Source organism: Vipera berus (genome assembly GCF_964194415.1).
Source record: "Vipera berus genome assembly, chromosome: W".
Classification (NCBI taxonomy): Eukaryota; Metazoa; Chordata; class Lepidosauria; order Squamata; family Viperidae; genus Vipera; species Vipera berus.
In genome coordinates this window covers 25,689,614-25,717,268 of record NC_138210.1, presented here as the reverse complement: position 1 = coordinate 25,717,268, position 27,655 = coordinate 25,689,614, and the positions used below count along the sequence as shown (strand labels likewise).

Sequence of the window (27,655 nt, the reverse complement as noted above, 5' to 3'; positions counted from 1 at the left end):
TCGGGAGTTCATGGCTTCCATGACGGCCATGGACCTGACGCAAGTAATTCTTGGACCGACTCATGAGGGAGGCCACACCCTTGACTTGGTTTTCTTATCTGGACGGTGGTTAGATGATCTTGGTGGGGGCTCTCCAACTGTTATGCCCCTGTCATGGACCGATCATCACCTCCTGCGGCTGGTCTTCCGTTTTGCCACCCCCCGCAGTGGGTGTACGGAGCCAACTAGATGGTACCGCCCCAGGGGCTTAATGGATCCTGATAGGTTCCAGGCAGCGCTGGGGTCCCCACCTGCCTCCGCTGCTCACAACTCGGCGGATGCCTTAGTGGAAGCCTGGGAAAGGGCGGCCACGGAGGCACTTGACCGAGTTGTACCCTTGCGGCCCCTGACCCGGTGCAGATCCCAGCGAGCTCCATGGTTCTCCACGGAGCTCCGGGAGATGAAACGTCGGAGACGGGGCCTAGAGAGCCGTTGGAGGTCCAGCCGATCCGAATCCGACCGGTTGCGACTAAGAACCCACATTAGGTCTTATCTCGCAGCGATGAGGGCGGCGAGGTCTAATTACTTCTCCGCCCTCATCGCGTCCGCAGATAATCGCCCGGCCGCCCTGTTTAGGGTGACCCGCTCCCTCCTTAATCAGGAGGTGAGGGAGGAACCCTTGCAGGGTCGTGCCGAGGAATTTAGTCAACATCTGTTGGATAAAATCGCTCGGATTTGGACCGGTCTGGACTCCAACTGGGCAGAGTCTGACGATCAGGACACGGGCGGTCTTGTCGATGTTATCTGGGAGGAGTTTGATTCTGTGACCCCTGAGGAAGTGGACAGGATTATGGGGAGGTTGAGCTCCACCACATGTTTATTGGACCCGTGCCCTTCCTGGCTGGTTTATGCAGCTCGGGAGGGGACACGAGACTGGTTCCAGGCGGTTATATCTGCTTCCTTGAGTGAGGGTAATTTCCCCGCCGTCTTGAAGGAGGCGGTGGTGAGACCTCTCCTCAAGAAGCCTGCCTTGGACCCAGCTGTGTTAAATAACTTTCATCTGGTCTCCAACCTTCGCTTTCTTGCAAAGGTTGTTGAGAGCGTGGTGGCGCATCAGCTCCCTCTGGTCCTGGATGAAGCGGATTATCTAGACCCGTGCCAATCGGGTTTCAGGCCCGGGTACAGCACGGAGACGGCATTGGTCGTGCTGGTGAATGATCTCTGGCGGGCCCGGGACAGGGGATATTCCTCTGTCCTAGTCCTATTAGACCTCTCGGCGGCTTTCGATACCATCAAGCATGGTATCCTGCTGCGGCGTCTCAGGGGATTGGGAGTGGGAGGCACAGTTCTTCGGTGGTTCTCCTCCTATCTCCTGGGATGTTCGCAGTCGGTGTTGGCAGGAGGGCAGAGGTCGACCCCAAGGTCTCTCGTTTGTGGAGTTCCTCAGGGGTCGGTCCTCTCGCCTCTCCTGTTCAACATCTACATGAAACCGCTGGGTGAGATCATTCGTGGTTTTGGAGTACGCTGATGATACCCAGCTTTTCATTTCGACCCCAAACCACCCCAGTGATGCCCTCGACGTGATGTCCCGTTGCCTGGAGGCGGTTCGGGTCTGGATGGGGAGGAACAGACTTCAGCTCAACCCTGACAAGACTGAGTGGCTGTGCATTCCGGCATCCCGGGATATTCAGAATATTCCACCTCTCTCTATGGGGGGTGAGCTTTTACCCCCCCGTAGATAGGGCTCGCAACTTGGGAGTCCTCCTAGATTCGCGGCTCACTCTGGAAGATCATATAGTAGCTGTGACTAGGGGGGCTTTTGCCCAGGTTCGCCTGGTGCGCCAGTTGCGGCCCTATCTAGACCGGGATGCCCTGTGTACGGTTACTCATGCGCTCGTGACCTTTCGTCTGGACTACTGCAATGCTCTCTACATGGGGCTTCTCTTGAAGACCACTCGGAGGCTCCAGCTGGTACAGAATGCAGCCGTGAGAGTTGTCTTGGGAGTCTCCCGGTACTCCCATATTACACCTTTGCTTCGCGAGCTGCATTGGTTACCAGTTGTCTTCCGGGTGAGATTCAAGGTTTTGGTAATGGTTTTTAAGGCCCTACATGGCATGGGTCCGGAGTACCTCGGGGACTACCTGCTGCCGGCGTCAACCTCCCTCCGCCCTGTGCGTTCCCACAGAGAGGGCCTCCTCAGGGTGCCTCCGGTCAGAGAATGTCGGCTGGTGGCCCCCAGGGGGAGGGCCTTCTCTGTGGGCGCTCCGGCTTTATGGAATCAGCTACCGGTCGAGCTCCGGATGGCACCTGACCTTCGCTCCTTCCGACGCGGTCTGAAGACCCATCTATTTGAACAAGCCGGCCTGGCCTGATGGGGATATGTTGGGGTTTTAATGGGGATTTTTATATTGTTATCGATTGTTTTAGCTGGGCTACTATTTAATTCTTTTTAATTTTTGTATCCTGTATTTTTATATGTGCCCTGTTCACCGCCCTGAGTCCTTCGGGAGAAGGGCGGTATACAAATATAATAATAAAAAAAAATTGGAACTTTTGTTATCTTCAGGTTGTTACGCCTGGTAATCGCTGCTCAAATTCCTCTTTTCCCCCCACGAACCCACTGGACTCAGAAGGTCCTGGAGGTGAGCCGCTGTGAGAGGGTGGCTCAGCTATACCATCAATTATACCAACTTATACCATCTGCTACCTCTCTAGAGGTGGGAGATCTAGGGAGGTATGCCTTATCCGGGTTGGTATCCTGTCCGCTCCCGGATAGGTTTGGGCCCTCTGTGAGAGGGAGGTGCCCGATCTGTTTCAGAAGTTACCTGGAAGGTACCCAGCTCAAGTGGCAGGGAGATGGTGGACTGGACATTATTGACCTTCTATTTTACATCCTCCTGAGTGACTATGGGACTGCCTGGCTGGACCTACCCGGACAATGGTTTATTAGCCTTATTCAAGCACAGATTTATTTGCGCTCAGGGGTGCCCCCCCTTCCTGGGCGCGACCCGCCTTTATTTCTACCTTTCCTCTTGATGACGGGCCCAATTATTGGGACCCTGAGAGATGGTTGGGCAAGGACAGGAGCCTCTGTCATAAATTTAATAAGAGGCCCCTGGTGCGCTTTTTAGCTAATTTTTTTGTGGGGTTAGGGAGGGGGGAGGGTTCACAGGTTTGGTTGGAAACTGGGTGGGGTTCCACCAACCGTTAATCAGACCAGGCCCGGGATTGATCGTGCTGTGACGAGGCTTGGGTTGGGTGCCTCCGGGGCCCCGGAGCGGGGTGTGGGTTTGCCTATTCCCACGGCGGTAGGGAATGGCAGCAGGCGTGCGAACAGAGGGCCGCATCTATATTTGCCAATGCGTCCCTGCTGTCTCCAAGCAGTGATGCGCTCCGACCCTCTGGTTTCGGCCTGTGGTTCCGCGAGCGAGGATGAGCAGCCACCTGAGCTCAGGCTCGTGTATTTCAATGCCAGGTCCGTAGTTAATAAGGCTCCTCTTATACGTGATTTGATCGAGGAGGAGCATGCGGACCTGGCTTGCATTATGGAGACCTGGTTGGGCCCAGAGGGCGGTGTCCCTGTGGTTGATCTTTGTCCATCGGGTTTCCAGGTGCTGCACCAGCCTCGGGCTCAGGGTAGGGGCGGAGGAGTGGCGGTAGTCGTGAGGGAGACCTTATTTCCGCGGGAGGCCACCGTTGTCCAAATAGTCGGGTGTGAGTCCCTCCTCCTGAGATGTGGCCCTAGAGCTCAGTTGGGCTTGCTGCTGCTGTACATTTCGCCTAGTCGCACAGCAGCAGCCCTGCCTGAGCTTCTCGACATCCTCTCAGGGTTGGTGATTGAGCTCCCCAAACTTATAGTTTTGGGTGACTTCAATCTACCATCCCTGGGGGGATCATCGGAGTTAGCTCGGGAGTTCATGGCTTCCATGACGGCCATGGACCTGATGCAAGTTATTCAGGGTCCAACTCATGGGGGGGGTCACATGCTCGATTTGGTTTTTCTATCTGGACGGTGGTTAGATGATCTGGGTGGGGGTTCTCCAATTGTTACGCCCCTGTCATGGACCGATCATCATCTCCTGCGGTTGGTCTTCCGTTTTGCCACTCCCCATCGTGGGGTTGTTGAACCAACAAGATGGTTCCGCCCTAGGCGCTTAATGGACCCTGAGCGGTTCCAGGCGGCGCTTGGGTCCCCACCTGCCTCCTTTGCTCACAGCTCGGCCGATGCCCTAGTGGAAGCCTGGGAAAAGGGAGCCACGGAGGCACTCGACCGAGTTGTGCCCATTCGGCCCTTGACCCGGTGCAGATCCCAATGGGCTCCATGGTTTTCTATGGAGCTCCGGGAGATGAAGCGTCGGAGACGGGGCCTAGAGAGCTGTTGGAGATCCAGCCGATCTGAATCCGACCGGTTGCAACTAAGGTCTTTTACGAGATCTTATCTCGCGGCGATGAGGACGGCAAGGTCTAACCACTTTGCCATCCTCATCGCGTCCGCAGATAATCGCCCGGCCGCCCTGTTTAGGGTGACCCGCTCCCTCCTTAATCAGGAGGTGAGGGAGGAGCCCTTGCAGGGTCGTGCCGAGGAGTTTAGTCAACATCTGTTGGACAAAAGCGCTTGGATTCGGACCGGTTTGGACTCCGACTGGGCAGAGTCTGACGATGAGGACGAGGGCAGTCTTGTTGATGTTATCTGGGAGGAGTTCGATCCTGTGACTCCTGAAGATGTGGACAGGATCATGGGGAAACTGAGCTCCACCACGTGTTTATTGGACCCGTGCCCCTCCTGGCTGGTTTATGCAGCCTGGGATGGGACACGAGGCTGGCTCCAGGCAGTGATAACTGCTTCCTTGAGTGAGGGTAGCTTTCCCGCCGCCCTGAAGGAGGCGGTGGTGAGACCCCTCCTCAAGAAGCCTGCTCTGGACCCAGCTGTATTAAATAACTTTCATCTGGTCTCCAACCTTCGCTTTCTCGCGAAGGTTGTTGAGAGCGTGGTGGCGCATCAGCTCCCTTTGTTCTTGGAGGAAGCTGATTATCTGGACCCGTACCAATTGGGTTTCAGGCCCGGGTACTGCACGGAGATGGCATTGGTCGTGCTGGTGAATGATCTCTGGCGGGCTCGGGACAGGGGTTGTTCCTCTGTCCTAGTCCTGTTAGACCGCTCAGCGGCTTTTGATACCATCGACCATGGTATCTTGCTGCGGCGTCTCAGGGGGTTGGGAGTGGGAGGCACAGTTCTTCAGTGGTTCTCCTCCTACCTTCTGGGACGTTCGCAGTCAGTGTTGGCAGGGGGACAGAGGTCGACCTTGAGGCCTCTCGTTTGTGGAGTTCCTCAGGGATCGGTCCTCTCGCCCCTCCTGTTCAACATCTATATGAAGTCTCTGGGTGAGATCATTCGTGGTTTTGGAGTTGGGTATCATCAGTATGCTGATGATACCCAGCTTTTCATTTCAACCCCAAACCACCCCAGTGATGCCCTCGACGTGATGTCCCGTTGCCTGGAGGAGGTCCGGGTCTGGATGGGGAGGAACAGGCTTCAGCTCAACCCTGACAAGACTGAGTGGCTGTACGTGTCGGCATCTCGGGAAATTCAGATCATTCCATCTCTTACTATGGGGGGTGAGTTATTACCCCCGTAGATAGGGCTCGCAACTTGGGGGTCCTCCTAGATTCACAGCTCTCCTTAGAAGATCATATAGGAGCTGTGACTAGGGGGGGCCTTCGCCCAGGTTCACCTGGTGCGCCAGTTGCGGCCCTATCTGGGCCTTGCGTACAGTCACTCATGCACTCGTGACCTCTCGTTTGGACTACTGCAATGCTCTCTACATGGGGCTGCCCTTGAGGACCACTCGGAGGCTTCAACTGGTGCAGAATGCAGCCGCGTGAGTGGTGTTGGGGGTCTCCCGATACTCCCATGTTACACCTCTGCTCCTCGAGCTTCATTGGCTTCCAGTTGCCCTCCGGGTGAGATTCAAGGTGCTGGTAATGACCTATAAAGCCCTACATGGCATGGGTCCGGATTACCTACGGCAGCACCTGCTGCTGGCGTCAACTTCCCTCCGTCCAGTGCGCTCCCACAGAGAGGGCCTCCTCAGGGTGCCTCCGATCAGAGAATGTCGATTGGTGGCCCCCAGGGGGAGAGCGTTCTCTGTGGGCACGCCAGACCTGTGGAACCGCTTGCCGGTTGAGCTCCGGACAGCCCCCGACCTTCGCTCCTTCCTACGCGATCTAAAAACCTATTTATTTGAACAAGCCGGCCTGGTCTGATGGGTTTTGGGCTTGGGTTTGGGTTTTAACACAGCTTTTAATTACTGTATTATATCGGGCATAATTATTTAATCTTTTTTAACTTTTGTATTTTGTATTTTCATATTTATTGCCCTGCCCTGAGTCCTTCGGGAGAAGGGCGGTATAAAAATTTTAATAAATATAATATAAAATAAATATAATATAAATAGATGCTAGGGAATGATTGTGTTAAACACCGAACTGAAGTCTACAAACAACAAACGCACATGAGTATTTCTTTCCTCTAAGTGCTTCAAGCTCAGATGGAGAACGGAAGAGATAGCATCCTCCGTAGAGCAATTTGGTTGGTAGGCAAACTAAAGCAGGTCAAATGCTGGTGGGAGGGTAGATAAAATAAAGTCCTTTATCAGCTTCTCAAAGCATTTCATAATGGTGGATGTCAGTGTAACCGGACGGTAATCATTGAGGCCTATAATTGTGGACTTTTTTGGCACTGGCAAAATGATTGCCGTCTTAAAACACGATGGGACCACTGCCTGCTGCAATGAGAGATTGAAAATATCTGTGAGAACACAAGCCAGCTCATCTGCACAATCTCTAAGGAGACGTCCAAGGATGTTATCTGGGCCTGCTGCTTTCCGAATGTTAACTTTCTTCAGTGTTTTCCAGACAGAGGTGACATCAAATCTTAGCACTTGCTCGTCAGGATGAGGCACAGCTTTCCTAGCAGGAGTGCTATTTGATGTCTCAAATCTACCAAAAATGCATTCAGTTTGTTTAGGAAGTCTGTGTTGTCCTTGCATCTCGGTGGATTCACCTTGTAATCCATAATGGCCTGGATTCCTTTCCACATTCGCCTGGTATTTGTAGGGTCTTGAAAAAAGTTCTGAACTTTCTGGCAATGGGCTTGCTTTGCATCTTTTATGGAACTTTTCAGATTTGCTCTGGCTGTTCTAAGTGCCAGCATGTCGCCAGATTTAAAAGCCACATTCTGTGCTTTCAGCATCTTGCGGACCTCATAAGTCAGACGTGTCAAACACAAGGCCCGCGAAGTGGTTTCATGCGGCCCGCAAAGCCATCCTGGAAACAGTGAGGGAACGGCCCCCACTGCCTTGGCCCTGGCCCAGAGACCCTCCTTCTGCCAGAGACCCTCAGATCTGTCCCACTCCTGCCCAGGCCCCCATAGGCACCCTTGATGCGAACGATGTAGAGCTGGCCACGCCCACCCAGTAGGCCATACGCACTCTAGCCACACCCACCCAGTAGGCCACACCCACCCTGGCCATACCCACCCAGCCCCCTGAGGGCAACCGCAATGCTGATGCGGCCCTTAATGAAATTGAGTTTGACACCCCTGTCATAAGTCATCCACGGTGTTAGGGTTTCAACTGTTTCTCAACCAGAAACATGACAACAGCAAAAGCAGTCTAGGAAGGAAAACATACATCTGGAAACAGGAAGGAAAATTATACACCAGCCCAGGAAAGCATTGCATACCTTGTCTGTGGGCCTAAACTTTGGGTCTGGGCAACAAGGATTGGTGTTACTTCCCAGCTATTACCACTTTGTGAGAAGACCGTCTTTGTTACAGCTTGATTTATTCTGGTTTATTCTATGCAAAAATAAAGGATAATGTTAATTGTGCATTATATTTGTAGCAATTGCCGATTGTGATTTATACTCATGACTTTTATTGGCAGGAATGGGGGACAACCTGCTAAATATATTTATTTTGTTAATTCACTATGTTACCTAGTGAGAAGAAAGTTAAGTATAAAATGGCAAGTATTTTATGGCATAGATAATGCCATAAAATAACCCATTGGTTTTGGCAAACATCACACTGTTAGACATGTTACTTTCTTCTAATAGGCCCCATAAGTTGGCACAGCAGTGACAGAATTGAATTCTGCAGTGCACTCACAAGAACAGGGCAAGCAGGCACCATCCTGCATATTGTCAGTTTCAGTAAGAATCCTTAGGGAATAACTGTATGATGGATTACAAACTTCCAAACAAAATAATCTGTTTTCTCTTAATCTATTTTATTAGAAAAAGTGTTACAGGTAGTTCTCGACTTACAACAGTTTGTTTAGTGACTGTTCAAAGTTACAACAGACTGAAAAAATGACTTATGGCCATTTTTCACACTTATGACCATTGCAGTATCCCCATGGTCATGTGATTTACATTTGGATGCTTGACAAGTGGTCCATATTTATGACAGTTGCAGTGTCCCAGGGTCTCATGATCACCTTCTGACAAGCAAAGTCAATGGGGAAACCAGATTCACTTAACAACCATGTTGCTAACTTAACTACAGCGATTCACTTAACAACTGTGGCAAGAAAGGTTGTAAAATGGGGCAAAATTCACTTAACAAATGTCTTGCTTAGCAACAGAAATGTTGGGCTCAATTGTGGTTGTATGTTGAGGACTACCTGTACTTGCTGACTGTCTTAAACTTATAGAAGCCATCTTTACAGCTGTAAAACCACAGTGATGCTGATTTCAGCTGTTATTAACTTCACCAGTTTATACGTATAAGGTAGAAGGACCCATTTTATGAAGCAGGGACAATGAATAAGGACTAGATGAAAGAGCTTCGGTTTTCACATTGATTCTACCGTGCAGTAAGTGGTTTTCTCTACCAGGAATTTCATTCCTTTTATGAGCTAGCATTTAAAAAAGCAGTGTAAAGAGAAAAGTTTGCAAAGGTTCTACCATTTCTAAAGATAAGCATCTTAATGTAATTTAAAAATAAAATTCCAGTTTCTACATTTTGGAAAAATGGTACATTAAAAATATTTGCAGATTATCTATATAAGGTGTCTGCATCTGTTTTCCTCTTTGCTATTATATTTTACTGGGAAAGCAATGGAGGGGAAATACACAGAAACTAAATATTGTGAAGTGGCTTTGACATGTTTTTCTTGCAAGGAACAATTAGCCATAATTTTACATTTCCTTGAGTTTTATCTCATATGCACATTCTTCAGTGCAAGATACCTTCTTGGAAGTGGCTCCTGGTGGTGGCACATCAATTATAGAAGAAGAGTTTGTGCAGTTTTGTAAATAAGATCCATCTCCAGGGCTAGGGGTTTCTAATGGCAACATTCCAAAGCTGAGGAAACATACAAGAGCATTTCAAAATATATATGTTCCTAAAGAAAGAGGAGGCAGGAAAAGAGGGCATTTTTGAAAATAAGGGTAATTTGCAGGCCTAAGGCTAATATTCACACTGTGCAGAAACTTTCTTTTAAGAAAAAAAAACAAACTTCAAGTTATATAATGTATGCAAGTTTAAAAATGTAACAGATACTATTTATTTATTATTTATTTATAAACATTTATTGGCTGCCCATCTTACCATAGGGTAACTGTGGGCGGCTTACAGTAACATAAAAAGTTAAAATCAAACATTAAAACCAAAAACACGGGGAGGGTGGGGTAGAGTGGGGGGGGGAGGTGGGATCTGTTATTACTCAGTCAACCACCTCCATTGTGCTCATCCTCCACTGGAGACCCAAGCCAACTGGCAAAGCCAGGTCTTTAGGCACTTAGAAAAAGATAGGAGGGTTGGGGCCAACCTCACATCAAGGGGCAAGATGTTCCAGAGGGCAGGAGCAACAGCAGAGAAAGTCGTCCTCCTGGACCCCGCCATCCAAAATAATCTGTCAACCTCCAGCTGAAAAGCCCAACCAAAGCAAAACACCAGAGCCATTGCGTTCTCTAATGTATACTTGATTGAGCAGATACAAACCGGCAGGGTCAAAGCTAGCTCTGAGGAAATGGCGGGAAGCAGTTAATTAAAAGAATGGAACTTTCCCTCCCCTCTCTGACAGGTTTGGGTCACATTGTCCAATACATCGTTCAGTAATTATTATGAGAAGAAACTTTAGTTCACCAAAAGCAACTCTTTAACAGCTCTGGCTCTCACACTGATAAGAACACCTGTGGATTCAAAATTCTCCCCTCTCCCTCCCACACTGTTGGCAAGTTAGAAGCATTTAGTGGTCCTAAAGACTGTAGGGTTCATAGCTTGACATAATCAGGCTGACGGGACCCGGAGCATGCCTTCTCTGCCAGCATGAGTGGTATGGGCCAATCCCAATGGGTTGAGATGGTCCCTCAAGTAACCTGGACCCATGCCATGAAGGGCTTTAAAGGTGATCACCAACACCTTGAATTGCACCCGGAAGCAGACTGGTAACCTGTGCAGCTCGCAGAGCAGTGGTGTCACAGGGGCCATTCTTGGGGGGCCCAAAACTACCTGTGCCGCTGCACTCTACACCAGATGTAGCTTCCAAATTCTCTTCAGTGTAGAGCTCATTACAGTAGTCCACTCATGAGATGACTAGGAAAGGCTGCAACTGGCACACAACACGAAATTGAGCAAAGGCTCTCCTAGCCGTGACTGCCACCTGTTTCTCGAACAGGAGTCACAAGTCCAGGAGAACCCCCTATTTGCGGACTTGGTCTTTCTGGGGTAGTGCCACCCCATCCAGAGTCAAAGATGAGCCCAGAGTCCCGCGAGCCCAAAACCATTCGGTCTTACCAGGTTATAGTCAACACCTATTGTCCCCCATCCAGGCCCCCACAGCCTCCAGGCACTGCGAAAGAGCAGCCACAGCATCACTTGGGTCACCAACAGTGGAAATATAGAGTTGGGTGTCATCAGCATACCATATATACCTCAACCGTGGTGATGGATGATCTCACTCAGCGGTTTCATATAGATGTTGAAAAGGAGTGGAGAAAGTACCAAGGCCTGGGGTACACCACAGTATAGCGGCTGAGGGGACTTCTGGTTTTGCGTGGTAGCAACCAGTCGTGGGCTTGCAGATTCTCTGCACCCCCACAGCTAATTTTGCCCTGCCAGGGGACCCTAAATGGGTCTAAGTCACCCCTGAGAGGCTGCAAACAAAGAAGGGTGCCCCAGCAATTCTGGAACAACAGCGGTTGTTCTGTTCGACTTGGGGAAAGCCTTCTAACCCGATAGGAGAAAGGCTGGCCATACTTCATTGACCAGCCCAAGCTACTTGCAACCGAAGTCCAAAAGTACTAACCAGCACAACTGTGAACAGCATGCTTGAAACTGGGTGAGCAAATTAATCTTCTCTTTTCTATTCTATATTTAACTTCCTGGAAAAGATCCCCAAGAAGCAAAATACCTCCGAAAGGGAAGGAGGGGAATTTCCACCCCACCCTTAGAGAATTAATCTTTTTATGGAGGATCAAAATATATGGAAATGAAATAAATATAAAACCTGAAACTTAAAACTTAAATCTGGATAAATCTAAAATTGTTGAATGGTTAAGACACTCATTCTAAAGATACATTGTTCATTTTGGAAATTGAAAAACAAATAGATGCTGACACCTAGTGGTGGATTGAGTGCTACACTCAATTTGCCAACAAATTTGGAAAACTCAACAGTGGCCACAGGATTGGAAAAGATCAGTTTACATTCCAATTCCAAAGAAAATAAGGGTAATTTGCAGGCCTAAGGCTAATATTCACACTGTGCAGAAACTTTCTTTTAAGAAAAAAAAACAAACTTCAAGTTATATAATGTATGCAAGTTTAAAAATGTAACAGATACTATGTTCAATTATTTATTTATTATTTATTTATAAACATTTATTGGCTGCCCATCTTACCATAGGGTAACTGTGGGCGGCTTACAGTAACATAAAAAGTTAAAATCAAACATTAAAACCAAAAACACGGGGAGGGTGGGGCAGAGTGGGGGGGGAAATTGAAAAACAAATAGATGCTGACACCTAGTGGTGGATTGAGTGCTACACTCAATTTGCCAACAAATTTGGAAAACTCAACAGTGGCCACAGGATTGGAAAAGATCAGTTTACATTCCAATTCCAAAGAAAGGCAGTGCCAAAGAATGTTCATACTATTGCACCATTGTGTTGTGATTCAGGGTCAGCCTGTGGGTTCGGCAGTTGGGTCGGATGACTCAGAGGAGGAGGAGGAGGGGGGTGTTGAAGAGCTTGATGAGAGTCCTCAGCCAGGCCCCTCTCATCTGGTCACGATGCAGACCCAGCTGTGTGAGCCTGACAGCGTGGATGAAGATGACCCACAGCTGGCCCTGTTCAAGGACGCCCGACGCAGGAGGCAGTCAATCAGGAGTAAACAGAGGAAGGCAATGGGGCTCCTCGGAAGGAGGCAGAGAGAAGCCACGCCCTGAACTGTATTTAAGGGGGAATGCGTGGGAGGGCTGGTTTGCTGAAGGCAACCGCTTGAAAAGCTCCTGTTTCTTGGTTTGTGTCTTGTTCTATTTGTTTTTGTAGCAATAAATTTGGCAGGCGTAATTCCAGCCTCTTGCCTTCTTGTAAAAGGGGTTGTCCCTGCCTTTTCTGCAGGGCCGGTAGCAGGCTGGTACAGAACACATTGCAGTCATTTCACATGCTAGTAAAGTTATGCTTAAAATCCTACAAGCTAGACTCCAGAAGTATGTGGATCGAGAACTACCAGAAGTACAGGCAGGATTTCGAAGAGGCAGAGGAACTAGAGATCAAATTGCCAACATACGCTGGATCATGGAGAAAGCTAGGGAGTTCCAGAAAAACATCTACTTCTGCTTCATTGACTATGCTAAAGCTTTTTATTGTGTGGATCACAACAAACTGTGGCAAGTTCTTAAAGAGATGGGAGTACCAGACCATCTTATTTGTCTCTTGAGAAACCTATATGCGGGTCAAGAAGCAACAGTGAGAACTGGACACGGAACCACTGATTGGTTCAAAATTGGGAAAGGAGTCCGGCAAGGCTGTATACTGTCGCCCTGCCTATTTAACTTATATGCAGAGCACATCATGAGAAAGGCAGGGCTAGATGAATCAAAAGTTGGAATTAAGATTGCTGGGAGAAATATCAACAACCTAAGATATGCAGATGATACCACTCTAATGGCAGAAAGTGAAGAGGAACTAAAGAGCCTCTTGTTGCGGGTGAAGAAGGAGAGTGCCAAAGTTGGCTTGAAACTTAACATTAAGAAAACCAAGATCATGGCATCTGGCCCTCTCAATTCCTGGCAAATAGATGGAGAAGAAATAGAGGTAATGACAGATTTTATTTTCCTGGGCTCCAAGATCACCGCAGATGAGGACTGCAGCCAAGAAATTAAAAGATGCTTGCTCCTGGGGAGGAAAGCAATGGCAAATCTAGACAGCACATTAAAAAGCAGAGACATCACCCTGCCAACAAAAGTGCATATAGTCAAGGCTATGGTCTTCCCAGTTGCAATGTATGGCTGTGAAAGTTGGACCATAAGAAAGGCTGAGCCCCAAAGAATTGAAGCCTTTGAACTATGGTGCTGGAGAAGACTCCTGCGAGTCCCTTGGACTGCAAGGCGATCAAACTGGTCAGTCCTAGAGGAGATCAACCCTGACTGCTCTTTAGAAGGCCAGATCCTGAAGTTGAAACTCAAATACTTTGGCCACCTAATGAGAAGGAAGGACTCACTGGAGAAGAGCCTAATGCTGGGAAAGGTTGAGGGCAATAGAAGAAGGGGACGACAGAGAATGAGGTGGCTGGATGGAGTCACTGAAGCAGTAGGTGTGAGCTTAAATGGACTCCAGAAGATGGTAGAGGACAGGAAGGCCTGGAGGAAAGTTGTCCATGGGGTCGTGATGGGTCGGACACGACTTCACAGCTAACAACAACAACAAAGTGGTGGATGAAGACTATGACAGCTATGACTTTAATATAAGACTTGACAAAACCTGGGAAAAGCTAATCTGTGTTTGTGACCTTCAAAGCTTTAACAACAAAGAACAGCTGTGGAGAAAAAAAAGAATAATCTGGGGTGTAGACAAAGAGAGAATTATAAATTTCAGAAAAAATAATCTTTTTTGAACTATTTGAATTACAAATATCTATTTAATCGGGACTCTAAAGCTATTTGCAGAAAAAAGAAAAGAAGAGAAAAACTCAAATTCTTGGCCATGATGGATCAGAGACATGTAGAAGACTACAAAATAAATCTGAGGACAAGGAAACAGACTGGATAAAATGGACTGTAGAGATGTCAGGAACATCAGAGAGAAAGGAAATGATAAGAGAAGCGGAGAGAAAGAAAAAGATTTTGAACGAACATGGAAAGGCAGAAGCCCCGTACAAAGACACTTCATCTGATTTACTTTTTATATATACAGTAACATTAACGAACATATGGAAAAACATTTTGACTCAGCAAAATACATTGATTAAGAAAGATACTGGGCAAAGGAAAAAGACCAAAGTGGAAATCAAGAAAATAGATGATGGGACCTACCAGAGAGAATACTTAAAAAAGAAACATTTGTTTGAATATGGTTAAAGAAATAGAAATGATTTGGAATATATATGTCATTCTAAGAGGGATGAATTCCCTAAATAATATGGTTTTTTCCCTTTTTTATTCTATTTCTTGATATGAGTAATATAAAATTTGAAATGGCTTAGATAAAGGAAATGTTTTAGATTTTTAAATGTGATTGAATTTAAGAAAATTATAATGGAAAAAATGTTTTGAATAAGAGTTAAAGAACTAGATGACTAGATGTATTAAATGGAATATTTAAACATTAAATATATTTTTAATTATGATTAAAAAGAATAAGAAATCTTGGAAACAAATACATATTAGCTTAGGAGGGATATATATTTTAAGTAGTATGTTATTTTTTATGTTTCTTTACTCTTGCTCTCCTTTATTTCTTTTTTTACTGTTTTATCTATTCCTTAAGAAATGTAAAAGTGCTGAGATGGTTCATATGGAAAAAATAGGCTTAATTTTTGAAATGTTATTAATTTTTGAGAAAATCTTAACCAGTAAGAATACTTAGAATTTTGTGGGAGAAACAAATTCAAATAAGGACTGTAACAGGATCTATGATAAGGCAACCAGAATGATTGGATAGAAAAGAAATATTATATTGATGTGATTATTATTTTTAGGAATATTGGGAAAAATATATATTTAATTGTTATCTATCAAAACAATAAGAATTGTATTAACTCAAAGTTTGCAAAAGAGGATATTTTGGGGAAAAGAGGAAATCAACTAAAACCATTATGTGGATCATGGATTAGAGAAACAAATTGTTAGTGATCGTTTTATAAATGTAAACCCAGACAACACACTGTTCACCAATTATTAAGTGATTTATGTTTTAAAAAATCAATAAAATATATTATAAAAAAATAGCAGCTGAGGGCTGGACCTCTCACTCCCTATCAATACCGATTGGGATCTGCCACAGAGAAAGGAGCTGAACCAGTGCAGAACTGTGCCACCCAGCCCCAGCCCCTGCAGCCAGCCCAAAAGGACACCATGGTCAATGGTATCGAAAGCTGCTGAGAGGTCAAGGAGAGCAAGGATGGTTGCACTACCCCGCCATCTCACTCTTGCCAGAGATCATCGACAAGCGTGACCAATGCCATCTCTGTCCATAACCAGGCCTGAATCCTGACTGAAAGGGGTCCAGATAATCCATTTCATCCAGTGCCCTCTGCAGCTGCCAGGGCACCACCTTTTCTACAACCTTCCCTAAGAATGGGAGGTTGGAAACTAGACAAAAATTGTCCAGGCAGGTGGGATCCAGTGATGGTTTTTTTTTTTTTTTATTGAAAAGTTTTAAAAATACAGTTTTCCTTTAAAAAACCCCCTTCCCCCTCCCTCCTCCCCTCCCTACCTCCCCCCTTCCCCCCCCTCCCCCCCTCCCTCCTCCCCCCCCACCTCCCCCTAACCCCCCTCCCCCCCCCCGGACTTCCCAGAGCTAAATACAAGGTATATATATATAAAAAAACAATCATAAACAACCATATACTAACAACTATAAATTCTAAAATCCATCACTCTCTAACTTATATAGGATCAAACAAAACTTAGCATTATTAAATATATATAGAAGACAAAATAAAAAAAGAAAAAAGAAAACGAAAGAAGACTTATTCAAATGCTAGATAAAACTTCTTGACCCTATACTTATTCTGGATAAACTCAATCCATTTTCTCCATTCCATGATATAATGTTCTTGCGAGTAATCTTTCAAATAGGCCGAAATCTTCGCCATCTCTGCCAAGTCGGAAACCTTTAAAATCCACTCTTGTATAGTCGGCAGTTCCTCTTTCTTCCAATATTGACCTATCAAAAGTCTTGCTGCCGTAACTAAATTCAACATCAACTTAGAGTCCACAACTGTAGCGTCAACAATTATTCCCAACAAAAAAAATTGCGGACAAAACTTTATCCTCCGTTTAAAAATCTTCTGCATATTCCACCAGACTTTTATCCAAAAAGCCTTGACCTTTTTACATGTCCACCATATGTGAAAATATGTTGCCTCTTCATCACCACACCTCCAACATTTAGGCTGATAATTCGGATACATACTTGCAAGCTTTTTAGGATCTAGATGCCATCTATAAAACATTTTGTAAAAGTTCTCTCTTAAACTTTGAGCTTGAGTGAATTTTACATTCCTCACCCAGATCTTTTCCCACGTGTCCATTGTAATAACTTCCTGAATGTTTTGGGCCCATTTTATCATACAATCCTTAACAAGCTCTGTTTCTGAATCGATCTCTATCAATGCAAGATATATCCGTTTAATATGTGCTGGTCCTTGATTTCTAATTTGCTTTATCAAATTTTCATCAGTCGTTGCAAATCCATTTTTTTGATCTTCTTTCCACCTGGCCTGTAACTGAATATATTGAAACCAAGTCTGAACAACCTTCTCTTCTCGCAAGAAACTATATGATTTCAAGCACCAAATATTCCTTTCCAAACTTAAAATTTCCTTGTAAGTAGTCTCATCATGTTTGAAACCAGCATGTATATTTTCTATTGCGTGTTTTGGGATTGCCCACAATGGTATCTTGCTGCTTAACTTATGTCTATACTTCTTCCAAACTCTCAGCAATGCCTGTCTTAAAATATGCATCCTAAACACAGTATCTACCTTCTTATCATACAACAAATATGCATGCCAGCCAAACAACAACAGTGATGGTTTTTTAAGGAAAGGGCAAACCAGAGCTTGCTTAAAAGCATCAGTCCCCTTCTCTAATGATGTATTAATCCCTGTCTGGACCCACCTGCTAGTCACCATTCTGGAGGCTTTCACCATTCAGGAGGGACAAGGGTCTAACTGACAGGTGCTGGCACTGACAGCATCAAGGGCCCGGTCCAATTCATCAGGGCCAACTGGATCAAATTGTTCCCAAATAACAGGGCAAGACCTCTCCTCGGGCATCTCACACGGGCTTTCTCCATGCATGGGGTCCAACTGCGAATGAATCCGAGTAACTTTGTCCATCATGTACTGAACAAACTCATCTGCCTGGGCCTGCAAAAGATCGCCTGAGCCCCCCGACATAGGAGGGAATGTGCAACCTGAAACAGCACCTCTGAGTGGCACTCTGAGGACACAATAAGAGTGGAGAAATACTGCTGTTTCGCCGCTCTTAGTGCCAGAAGGTAGGCTTTAATAACGTCTGTAAGTCATGTCTCCCCTTCATGGATTACTGCCTTGTCGTGGTGAAGGGGCTTGCATAATTCAGTGAAGCTATGAGCTATGCCGTGCAGGGCCATCCAAGACAGACAGGTCATAGCAGAGAGTTCTGACAAAACATGATCCACTGGAGAAGGAAATGGCAACCCACTCCAGTATCTTTCCCATGAAAACCCCATGGACAGTACCAAAAGTAAAAAAGATATGACGCTGGAAGATGAGCCCCTCAGGTCGGAAGGTGTCCAATATGCTACTGGGGAAGAGCAGAGGGCTAGTACTAGTAGTGCCAGAAAGAATGAAGCGACTGGGCCAAAGCCGAAAGGACGCTCAGCTGTGGATGTATCTGGTGGTGAAAGGAAAATCTGATGCTGTAAAGATTTTTTCTCCATAGGAACCTGGAATGTAAGATCCATGAATCAAGGAAAGCTGGACATGGTGAAACAAGAGATGACAAGACTGAACATCGACATCTTAGGAATCGGCGAACTAAAATGGACAGGAATGGGTGAATTTAATTCAGATGCCCATCAGGTATACTACTGCGGGCAAGAATTCCTCAGAAGAAATGGAGTAGCCTTCACAGTCAATAAAAGAGTAGGAAAAGCAATGCTGGTATTGTTGTTGTTAGCTGCGAAGTCGTGTCTGACCCATCGTGACCTCACCTGTATGAGAAAAAAGTCCCTGCTTTTATGTTTTAATCTCATGATTTTAAAAATATATTTTTTTCTATTGTAAGTTGCCCCAAACCTCGCCATGTGGATTGCATACTAATATTATATAATTGGTAAATAAAGGTAGAACATATGTTAAATATACATCAAATGATAATATGCTTCCCTACAAAGTCAATTCTTGCTCAATGACAGACCAAGGAGTTAACTCGGAAAGGCAAGAGGAAAATCTAGAAGAGATCTGTGCAACTTGTAGAAGGGAAAGGCCCACACTGATAAATTAAAAATCTTTGGGGTCTGCAAAGGAATGCTGTTGGGCTAATCAATGATTTGGTGACTAGAGGAGCATCTACAGTGTTGGAGCTCGTGGTCATGGTAAGCCATGGAGGCACTAGGCAACATGACTTTCAGGGCATTGGTGGTGATTTTATTACTTTTTTTTTTAAAAAAAATTCTGTGCTCTGTCCAAGGGTGCTTGGTAGGCTGCATGTACAGGCCTGGTCTAGAATTTATTTTGGAGCATTCAACTATCTAGAGCAGGCATGTCAAACTCATTTTGTTTGAGGTAACTTCTTATAAAAGAATTGCCATTAACTTGTTTTAATAAAATAATTTAAATCAATTTTTTACTTGATTTCAAATTAAATGAATTATATTGGTTGACAATGAGATATTTTTTTAGTACAATTGCCAAATGCAATAAACTTGTTTTAGGTATATGTTACTGGAAGGAAAAAGCAATCCCTGCTGCGTTACTGATCCCAGAGAAGCATTTGCATGCATGCAGGTATCCTTAGGGTGCCATAGTTATGGATGAGAAATATTGGTTGCAAAGTTGGCATTTCTGGATGTAATACAAATATTTTGGACTTATTTTTGTTTCTTTCCATGTTTGATATTTTTAAAAAGGCATATGCTACTGACTACGCTTATGCACATATGTAACATCTTTTGCTAGGATACATGATCACTGCTTGTCCAAAATTTTAATATACAGATAATACCACCAGAAATTATTTTAGCCTTTTTAATAAATGTTGTTACTGATGTTAAGCTCACCAGGGAAAACATCATATATTGTTATGTATATACTAGGTTAATTATTTAAAGACTGAAGTGCAACATAACTAGATTCTAAATAATCTATTTTTCAAAACACACAACAGTCCAAACAGTAAAAGTAAAGTCCAAATTAAGAATATTTCATTCTTAAGAATTGTTTAATTTAAAGTGGTTTAGTTGTATTAGATGGTTATAGATTCAAAATAGTTTTCAAGAGTGTACAAAAGATACTATTCTTTTTCTAGAATCAGCTAAATTAGACATATTACATTGAGAAAAATGTTTCTCATTTCTTTCCTGTTACCTTTGATTTCATTGTTAACATAGGAAATAGATTATTTTGTTATCTAATTTTACCTTCCAAAAGACAGAAGCAGATGAAAAATGTGAGGTTCTTTCCTGTTGGCTTTTTTGAATTAGCTGCTTAGATTCTAAAAGTTTAGTTCCTAAAGAAGTAATCCTGTAAATAATTTTAATGTCCTCCTCTAGTGCAGGGTAGGCAACCTTGGCTCTTTTATGACTCAAGGACTTCAACTCCCAGTATTCCTGATCTAGCATGGCTCAGCTTGGAAACCTCTCCCTTTCCCCTCAGCATGGCTGGCTCAGGATTTCTGGGAGTTGAAGTCCACGAGTCATAAAAAAGAGCCAAGATTGCCTAGACCTGCAATAGGCTTAGGAAAGCCAATAAGGGAGCTGTTGTTTTTTTTTCAAAAAAAGGTGCCAGAACGCCGTTCTGAGTGTTCTATGAGAAAAAAAGCCCTGTTCTTATCTCTTCTAGCTATTCTATGGAATTCTGCATTCAATTGGGCATATCTTTCTTTTTCTCCCTTGCCTTTCGCTTCCCTCCTTTCCTCAGCTATTTGCAAAGCTTCCTCAAACAGCCATTTTGCTTTCTTGCATTTCTTTTTCTTTGGGATGATTTTGGTTGCTACCTGTTCTACAATGTTGCAAACCTCTGTCCATAGTTCTTTAGGCACTCTGTCTATCAGATCTAATTCCTTAAAATTTGTCACCTCTACTGTATATTCAACAGGGATATGATTTAATTCATACCTGAGTGGCCTAGTGCTTTTCCCTACTTTCTTCAGTTTAAGCCTAAACTTTGCAATGAGAAGCTCATGGTCTGAGCCACAGTCAGCTCCTGGTCTTGTTTTTACTGACTGTATAGAGCTTCTCCATCTTTGGCTGCAGAGCATATAGTCAATCTGATTTCTGTGTTGACCGTCTGGTGATGTCCATGTGTACAGCCGTCTCTTCGGTTATTGGAAAAGAGTGTTTGCTATCACCATTGTAGTCTCTTGACAAAATTCAATCAGCCTGTGCCCTGCTTCATTTTGTACTCCAAGGCCAAACTTGCCTGTTATTCCAGTTATCTTTTGGCTTCCTACTTTAGCATTCCAATCCCCCATGATGATAAGGACATCATTTTTTGGTGTTAGTTCTATAAGGTGCTGTAGGGCTTCACAGAACCGGTCAATTTCATCCTCTTCAGCACCGGTGGTTGGGGCATAGACTTGGACTACTGTGATATTGAATGGTTTGCCTTAGATTCGAACTGAGATCATTCTGGCATTTTGAGGATTGTATCCCAGTATTGCTTTTCCTACTCTTTTATTGACTATGAAGGCTACTCCATTTCTTCTGAGGGATTCTTGCCCACAGTAGTATAACTGATGGTCATCTGAATTAAATTCACCCATTCCTGTCCATTTTAGTTCGCTGATACCTAAGATGTCAATGTTCAGTCTCGTCATCGCTTGTTTGACCACGTCCAGCTTTCCTTGATTCATGGATCTTACATTCCATGTTCCTATGTAGAAAAAATCTTTACAGCATCGGACTTTCCTTTCAGCACCAGACACATCCACAGCTGAGTGTCCTTTCGGCTTTGGCCCAGTCGCTTCATTCTTTCTGGCGCTACTAGTACTAGCCCTCTGCTCTTCCCCAGTAGTATATTGGATGCCTTCCAACCTGAGGGGCTCATCTTCCAGCGTCATATTGTTTTGCCTTTTGGTACTGTCCATAGGGTTTTCATGGGAAAGATACTGGAGTGGGTTGCCATTTACTTCTCCAGTGGATCACGTTTTGTCAGAACTCTCTGCTATGACCTTTCCGTCTTGGGTGGCCCTGCATGGCATAGCTCATAGCTTCATTGAATTACGCAAGCCCCTTCACCACGACAAGGCAGTAATCCATGAAGGGGATTGTTTACCTTAAAGAATCTTTATTCAAGTACCATGGCATCGGTACGTACATGGTCGAAGCCAAAATCTGAATTCTCCTCCCCTTAGCACATAGTATCAAACACAATTCCCTCCTCTAATAAACAGTCATAAATAACATTCTCCAAATAATTTGAAATGCAGGTTTTTCCTCCTGTTCTCCAACCCATTTCTTATCTCTTATTTCAAAAGCGCCTGCTTTCACACACTATTACAATATTTTTATGTCTAACTAACTCCCATCACATTCCTCCTCCTTCCCCAGTATCATCTAATTCTAAAAGTAAAGCATAGGAAAGAAAAAGGCTGCATCTCCATATGTTGTCAAAGCAAGAACATCTGATGTTAGCAGCATTGACATCATGCAGCAACACCTCCAGGATATCCCTGAGTTCCCTCTCGAACCCATCAGTTGCCGAAGGTGGACCATCGGAATGGGTCTAGCCTCCCTGTATATGAGGCAGCGTATGAAAGCCTCACGGACACCTGAGCGTGATCTGACCATGACAAGGGGGATAATCTTACATCCCCCACCAGGTCATGGTGCCATTGCTCCAATAATAAAATCGAGTCTGGCATGTGACCACTCTCCCGAGTCAGGCCAGTTATAATCTGAGATAGGCCCATGGCCGCCATGGTGGCCATGAACTCCTGGGCTGCTTCCAAGGCTGCACCCAGGGATGGCAGATTGAAGTCCCCCAGAACCATAAGTCTGGGGAATTCCACCGCCAGCCCCAAGGCAGCCTCCACCAGCTCAGGCAGGTAGGTTGCTACACAGCAGGGAGGCTGCTATACTATCAACAATCTGATCTGATCCCATGAGCCCAACTTCAGGAACAGGGTCCCACCACCAGAGATTTGAAAGCCCCTGAAAGCCAATAAAGACACTCTGATAACTACTGCCCTGCCTTGGGGTCTTGCCTGGTGCCAAACCTGAAACCTGGCTGCACGCATCTCTGAGAGGGGAACCCCCACTTCTGGGGTGCGTCAGGTCTCAGTAATGCATGCCAGGTTATTAAGCATTGCGGGGGAGGACCACTCACCCCAAACCCTTCATTCAGCTCCCACTCAAGGTGAGAGTATGCAAACACTACTCAAACACAAAGTAGAAACAAGTATCATCACAATGAGGCCAGTGCCCCTTTCCCAGCAGGGGGTATTAAAAACTGAGAATTGGGGAGGACAACATCAGTGTCGGAAAAGATAGCCCCAGAGGTGGCATGAGCATTGAAGCCAAGCTTTTGACTCTGGGAGATTGTGAAGCAAGGGTTCATCACCTTTACAAATCAGAACTTTAACATCCCCATCTAGTCCCCATAGGGATTTACAGACATTTTCTTGGGGATGCAATTGGGGAACCATGCTATAGGCAAATGTTGGAAGCCCATCTAAGTTCAAAGAAGACAGAGAGTGGTCTTTTCCTTTGGGGTCTTTGCACTTGGGAGTCTCTAGTTATGGCAGCAGTTTGTTGGGCTGCAAGTTAGCAGAAGAGGGACGCAGTGGCTCAGTGGGTTAGGACGCTGATCTTGTTGATCAGAAGGTCGGCAGTTTGGCAGGTTGAATCCCGAGTGCTTCATAGCAGAGTGAGCGCCTGTTACTCGTCCCAGCTTCTGCCAACCTAGCAGTTCAAAAGCATGTAAAAATGCAAGTAGAAAAATAGGGACCACTACGGTGGGAAGGTAACAGCGTTCCGTGCGCCTTTGGAGTCTAGTCATGCTGGTCACATGACCATGGAGACGTCCTCGGAAAAGCGCTGGTTCTTCGGCTTTGAAACGGAGATGAGCACCGGCCCCTAGAGTTGGAAATGACTAGCACGCATGTGCGGGGGAACCTTTACCTTTAAGTTAGCAGAAGCTAGATTAACACTAGAGTTTCATCCCCAGTGAACAATGTTTGTTGATTGGAGCTCTTCTTTCTCATGGGTCTTGCAGGAAAAACATCACCAGAATTAACTGGGTTCGAACTGCTATACTCAGGTTTCAAAGTGATAGAGTCCTCTTGGGAAAAGCAATTCAGAAGTGGGATAGCTCTCTGAGCAAAAGACCTGTACAGTGAGAACTGAGAAGGAGCTCAGAAAAGGCTTCAATAAAAATGACTTGGAAAGGAACTAAGAAAAAATTGAGATAGTCTCTGAATAAATCTATATTGAAAGAAAAAGAATTTTTACAACTAGCAACAAAGGAAATGGATTTTTTTAAAAAAACAAAGAAGAAAGAAGAACCATCACTCCAAAATGTATGGGATACGGCTAAAGCATATTTTAGACTGGTGTTGGCCATAACTTACACCTCTAAAAAGAATAAGGAAAAAAAAACAATTACAGTTGAAGCTGAGAGAAGAACTTGAAAAATTGGAATTAGAATTACAAATAGACCCACAAAAGAAAATCCTCAAGAAACAAATGGAGATAATAAAGCATAAATTAAACCTGGCTGAGATGGACATAATGGCACAACAGATTAAACAGTCTAAACAGAACTTTTTTGAAAATGCCAATAAGCCGGGGAGATGGTTAGCATATAGACTGAAGAAAGAAAAAGAAAAAAGAATGATAAATAAGCTACAAGACTCAAAAGAAGAATTACAGTTCCACAATGTTGCAATGAGAAAAATCATTAAAGACTACTATGAGGCACTCTATAAGGCAGAGGAAGTTCCCAAAGAGAAAATACAGTTGTACTTAAAAGAATCAAACTTGCCAAAAATCCCGGAGAATATCAGAAATATACTGCTCAAAAAAATAAAGGGAACACTTAAACAACACAATGTACTGTATTTAATAGTAGGATCTCTTATCTTGTGTTCCCTTTATTTTTTTTTGAGCAGTATATATTAAATGGGAAAATATCAGTGATGGAGATTACTGAAGCCATAAAAAGACAAAAGAAAGATAAGACTCTTGGGCCAGATGGACTTTCTGCAGAATTTTACGTAGCATTACAAGATGTACTAGGTCCGAGGTTGAAAGAACTGTGCAATGAAATCCTTTTGGAGACTAAAATACCAAAGTCATGGGCTGAAGCTAACATCACTTTGATACCTAAAGAAGATACTGATCTGACACATAAAAAACTATAGACCAATATCATTATTAAATGTGGACTATAAAATTTTTGCTTTGATAATGGCAGAAAGAATTAAGAAATTCTTGACTGAATTCATACACACAGATCAAAATGGCTTTTTACCTAAAAGACAGATAAAAAACAACTTAAGAATGATTTTGGATGTCTTAGAGTACTATGAAAATCATCCAGGGAAACAGATGGCATTAATATTTCTTGATGCACAAAAAGCTTTTGACAACTTAAACTGGCAAGTTATGTTACAGCAGTTGATGGAAATGGACTTGGGAAAAACTTTATAAATGCAATTCAAGCAATCTACCATAAACAAACAGCTAGAATAATCCTAAACAGAGACTATACAGAAAACTTTGATATAAAAAAAAGGTACAAGGCAGGGGTGTCCATTATCCCCACTGCTATTTATATTAACATTGGAAGTATTGACCAGAAATATTAGACAAGACATAATTTTTTTTATTAAAAAGTTTTATAAAAGTTACAATACAAACCCCAATCCCCAAACCACCCCCTCCCCCTCCCCCACTTCCCAGAACTGAATACAGGGTTACAAAAATAACAATTAAAATCTAAATAACATTAACCAACTATATATGTAACCAGGTTCCTAACGCACTTTAACTCCCCTTTAACATAAACACAAACAAGATAAAAGTAAAAATAATAATAACATAAAAACAAAATAATATCCATATTATTATTATTATTATTATTATTATTATTATTATTATTATTATTATTATTATTATTATTATTATTATTATTATTATTTATTGAACTTATATACCGCCCTTCTCCCATGGGACTCAGGGCGGTTCACAAGGTAATTAAAATAACACTACAAATACAAAAAGTTAATAACAATTAAAATAATTAAATTATCCTTGAGTAAAATATAAAACGCCTTTAGCTCCAATTAAAACCCAATTATAATAAGTTAAAATTAAAATTCTCAGTCCTGGCCGGAAAGCTCAAAGAGCCAGGTCTTCTGGTCCCGGCGGAACGAACGAAGATCAGGGGCAGTCCTGAGCTCTACAGGTAACTGGTTCCAAAGGACAGGCGCACCCACAGAGAAGGCCCTCCCCCTGGGTGTTACCCACCGGCAGTCTTTTGCCGGCAGCACCCTGAGAAGGCCCTCCCTGTGGGAGCGCACAGGACGAAGGGAACTTCATGCCGGCAGCAGGTGTTCCCTCAGATATCCAGGACCCACGCCATTTAGGGCTTTATAGGTCATCACCAGCACCTTGAATCTCACCCGGAGGGCAACCGGAAGCCAATGCAGCTCGCGGAGCAGAGGTGATACATGGGAGTATCAGGAAGCCCCCATCACAACTCGCGCGGCTGCATTCTGCACCAGCTGAAGCCTCCGAGTGGTCCTCAAGGGCAGCCCCATGTAGAGAGCGTTGCAATAGTCTAACTGGGAGGTCACGAGCGCATGAGTGACTGTGCGGAAGGCATCTCCGTCCAGATAGGGCCGCAACTGGCACACCAGGCGAACCTGGGCAAAGGCCCCCCCCTGGTCACGGCTCCTATATGATCTTCAAAACTAAGCCGCGAATCCAGGAGGACACCCAAGTTGCGAGCCCTATTGACGGGGGGGGGGTAACACCTCACCCCCCATCATTAAAGATGGAATAGAATGGTTCACTCGAGATGCCTGTACGCACAGCCACTCAGTCTTGGCAGGATTGAGTCGGAGCCTGTTTCTCCCCATCCAAACCCGAACCGCCTCCAGGCAACGGGACATCACGTCGAGGGCATCACTGAGTTGGTTTGGGGTGGAAAGAAAAAGTTGGGTATCATCGGCGTACTGATGATACCCCACCCCAAAACCACGAATGAGCTCTCCCAGCGGCTTCATATAGATATTGAACAGGAGGGGAGAGAGGACCGACCCCTGAGGAACTCCACAAACGAGAGACCTCGGGGCGGACCTCTGCCCTCCCGTCAACACCGACTGTGAACGGCCCAGGAGGTAGGAGAACCACCGTAAAACAGTGCCCCCCACTCCCAACCCCCTGAGATGTTGCAGCAGGATACCACGGTCGATGGTATCAAAAGCTGCTGAGAGGTCTAATAGGACTAGGACAGAGGAGCAACCCCTGTCCCGAGCCCGCCAGAGATCATTCACCAGTGCGACCAATGTCGTCTCCGTGCTGTACCCGGGCCTGAAACTCGATTGGTACGGGTCAAGATAATCAGTTTCCTCCAGGAACAGAGGAAGCTGGTGCGCCACCACATTCTGAACAATCTTCGCTAAAAAGCGAAGGTTGGAGACCGGACGATAGTTATTCAAAATAGCTGGATCCAGGGCAGGCTTCTTGAGAAGGCGTGTCACCACCGCCTCCTTCAAGGCGGCGGGAAAGACACCCTCACTCAAAGAAGCAGATATTACTGCCTAGAACCAGCCACGTGTCTCCTCCCGAGCTGAATAAACCAGCCAGGAGGGGCACGGGTCCAATAAACAGGTGGTAGAGCTCAGCCTCCCCATAATCCTGTCCACCTCCTCGGGAGTCACAGGATCAAACTCAGTCCAGATAGTACTACTCTCAAGACCGCTCGATTCCTCCCCATCAGACTCTGCCCAGTCAGAGACCAAACCGGTCCGAATCTAAGCGATTTTGTCCACCAGATGCTGGCTAAACTCCTCAGCCCGCCCCTGCAAGGGGTCCTCCCTCACCTCCTGAAAAAGGAGGGAGCGAGTTACCCTAAACAGGGTGGCCGGGCGATTATCTGCAGACGCGATGAGGGCGGCGAAGTAATTAGACTTCACCATCCTCATCGCCGCGAGATAAGACCTAGTAAAAGATCTTATTCGCAATCGGTCAGATTCAGACCTGCTGGATCTCCAACAGCTCTTCAGT

The 27,655-nt window shown here is 45.0% G+C and overlaps 1 protein-coding gene across 1 annotated transcript in view; it reads right to left on the bottom strand.

The window, feature by feature from the left end:
- The window catches only part of LOC308676249 (cell division cycle protein 27 homolog), a gene marked incomplete at both ends in the record, with an annotated part of 185,951 nt that overhangs the window by 72,740 nt on the left and 85,556 nt on the right, over nt 1-27,655 (bottom strand). The window contains 3 exon segments of the mRNA XM_081342064.1: nt 7,724-7,835; nt 7,838; nt 9,236-9,350. Of these exon segments, the coding sequence (XP_081198190.1) occupies nt 7,724-7,835; nt 7,838; nt 9,236-9,350 (228 nt within the window).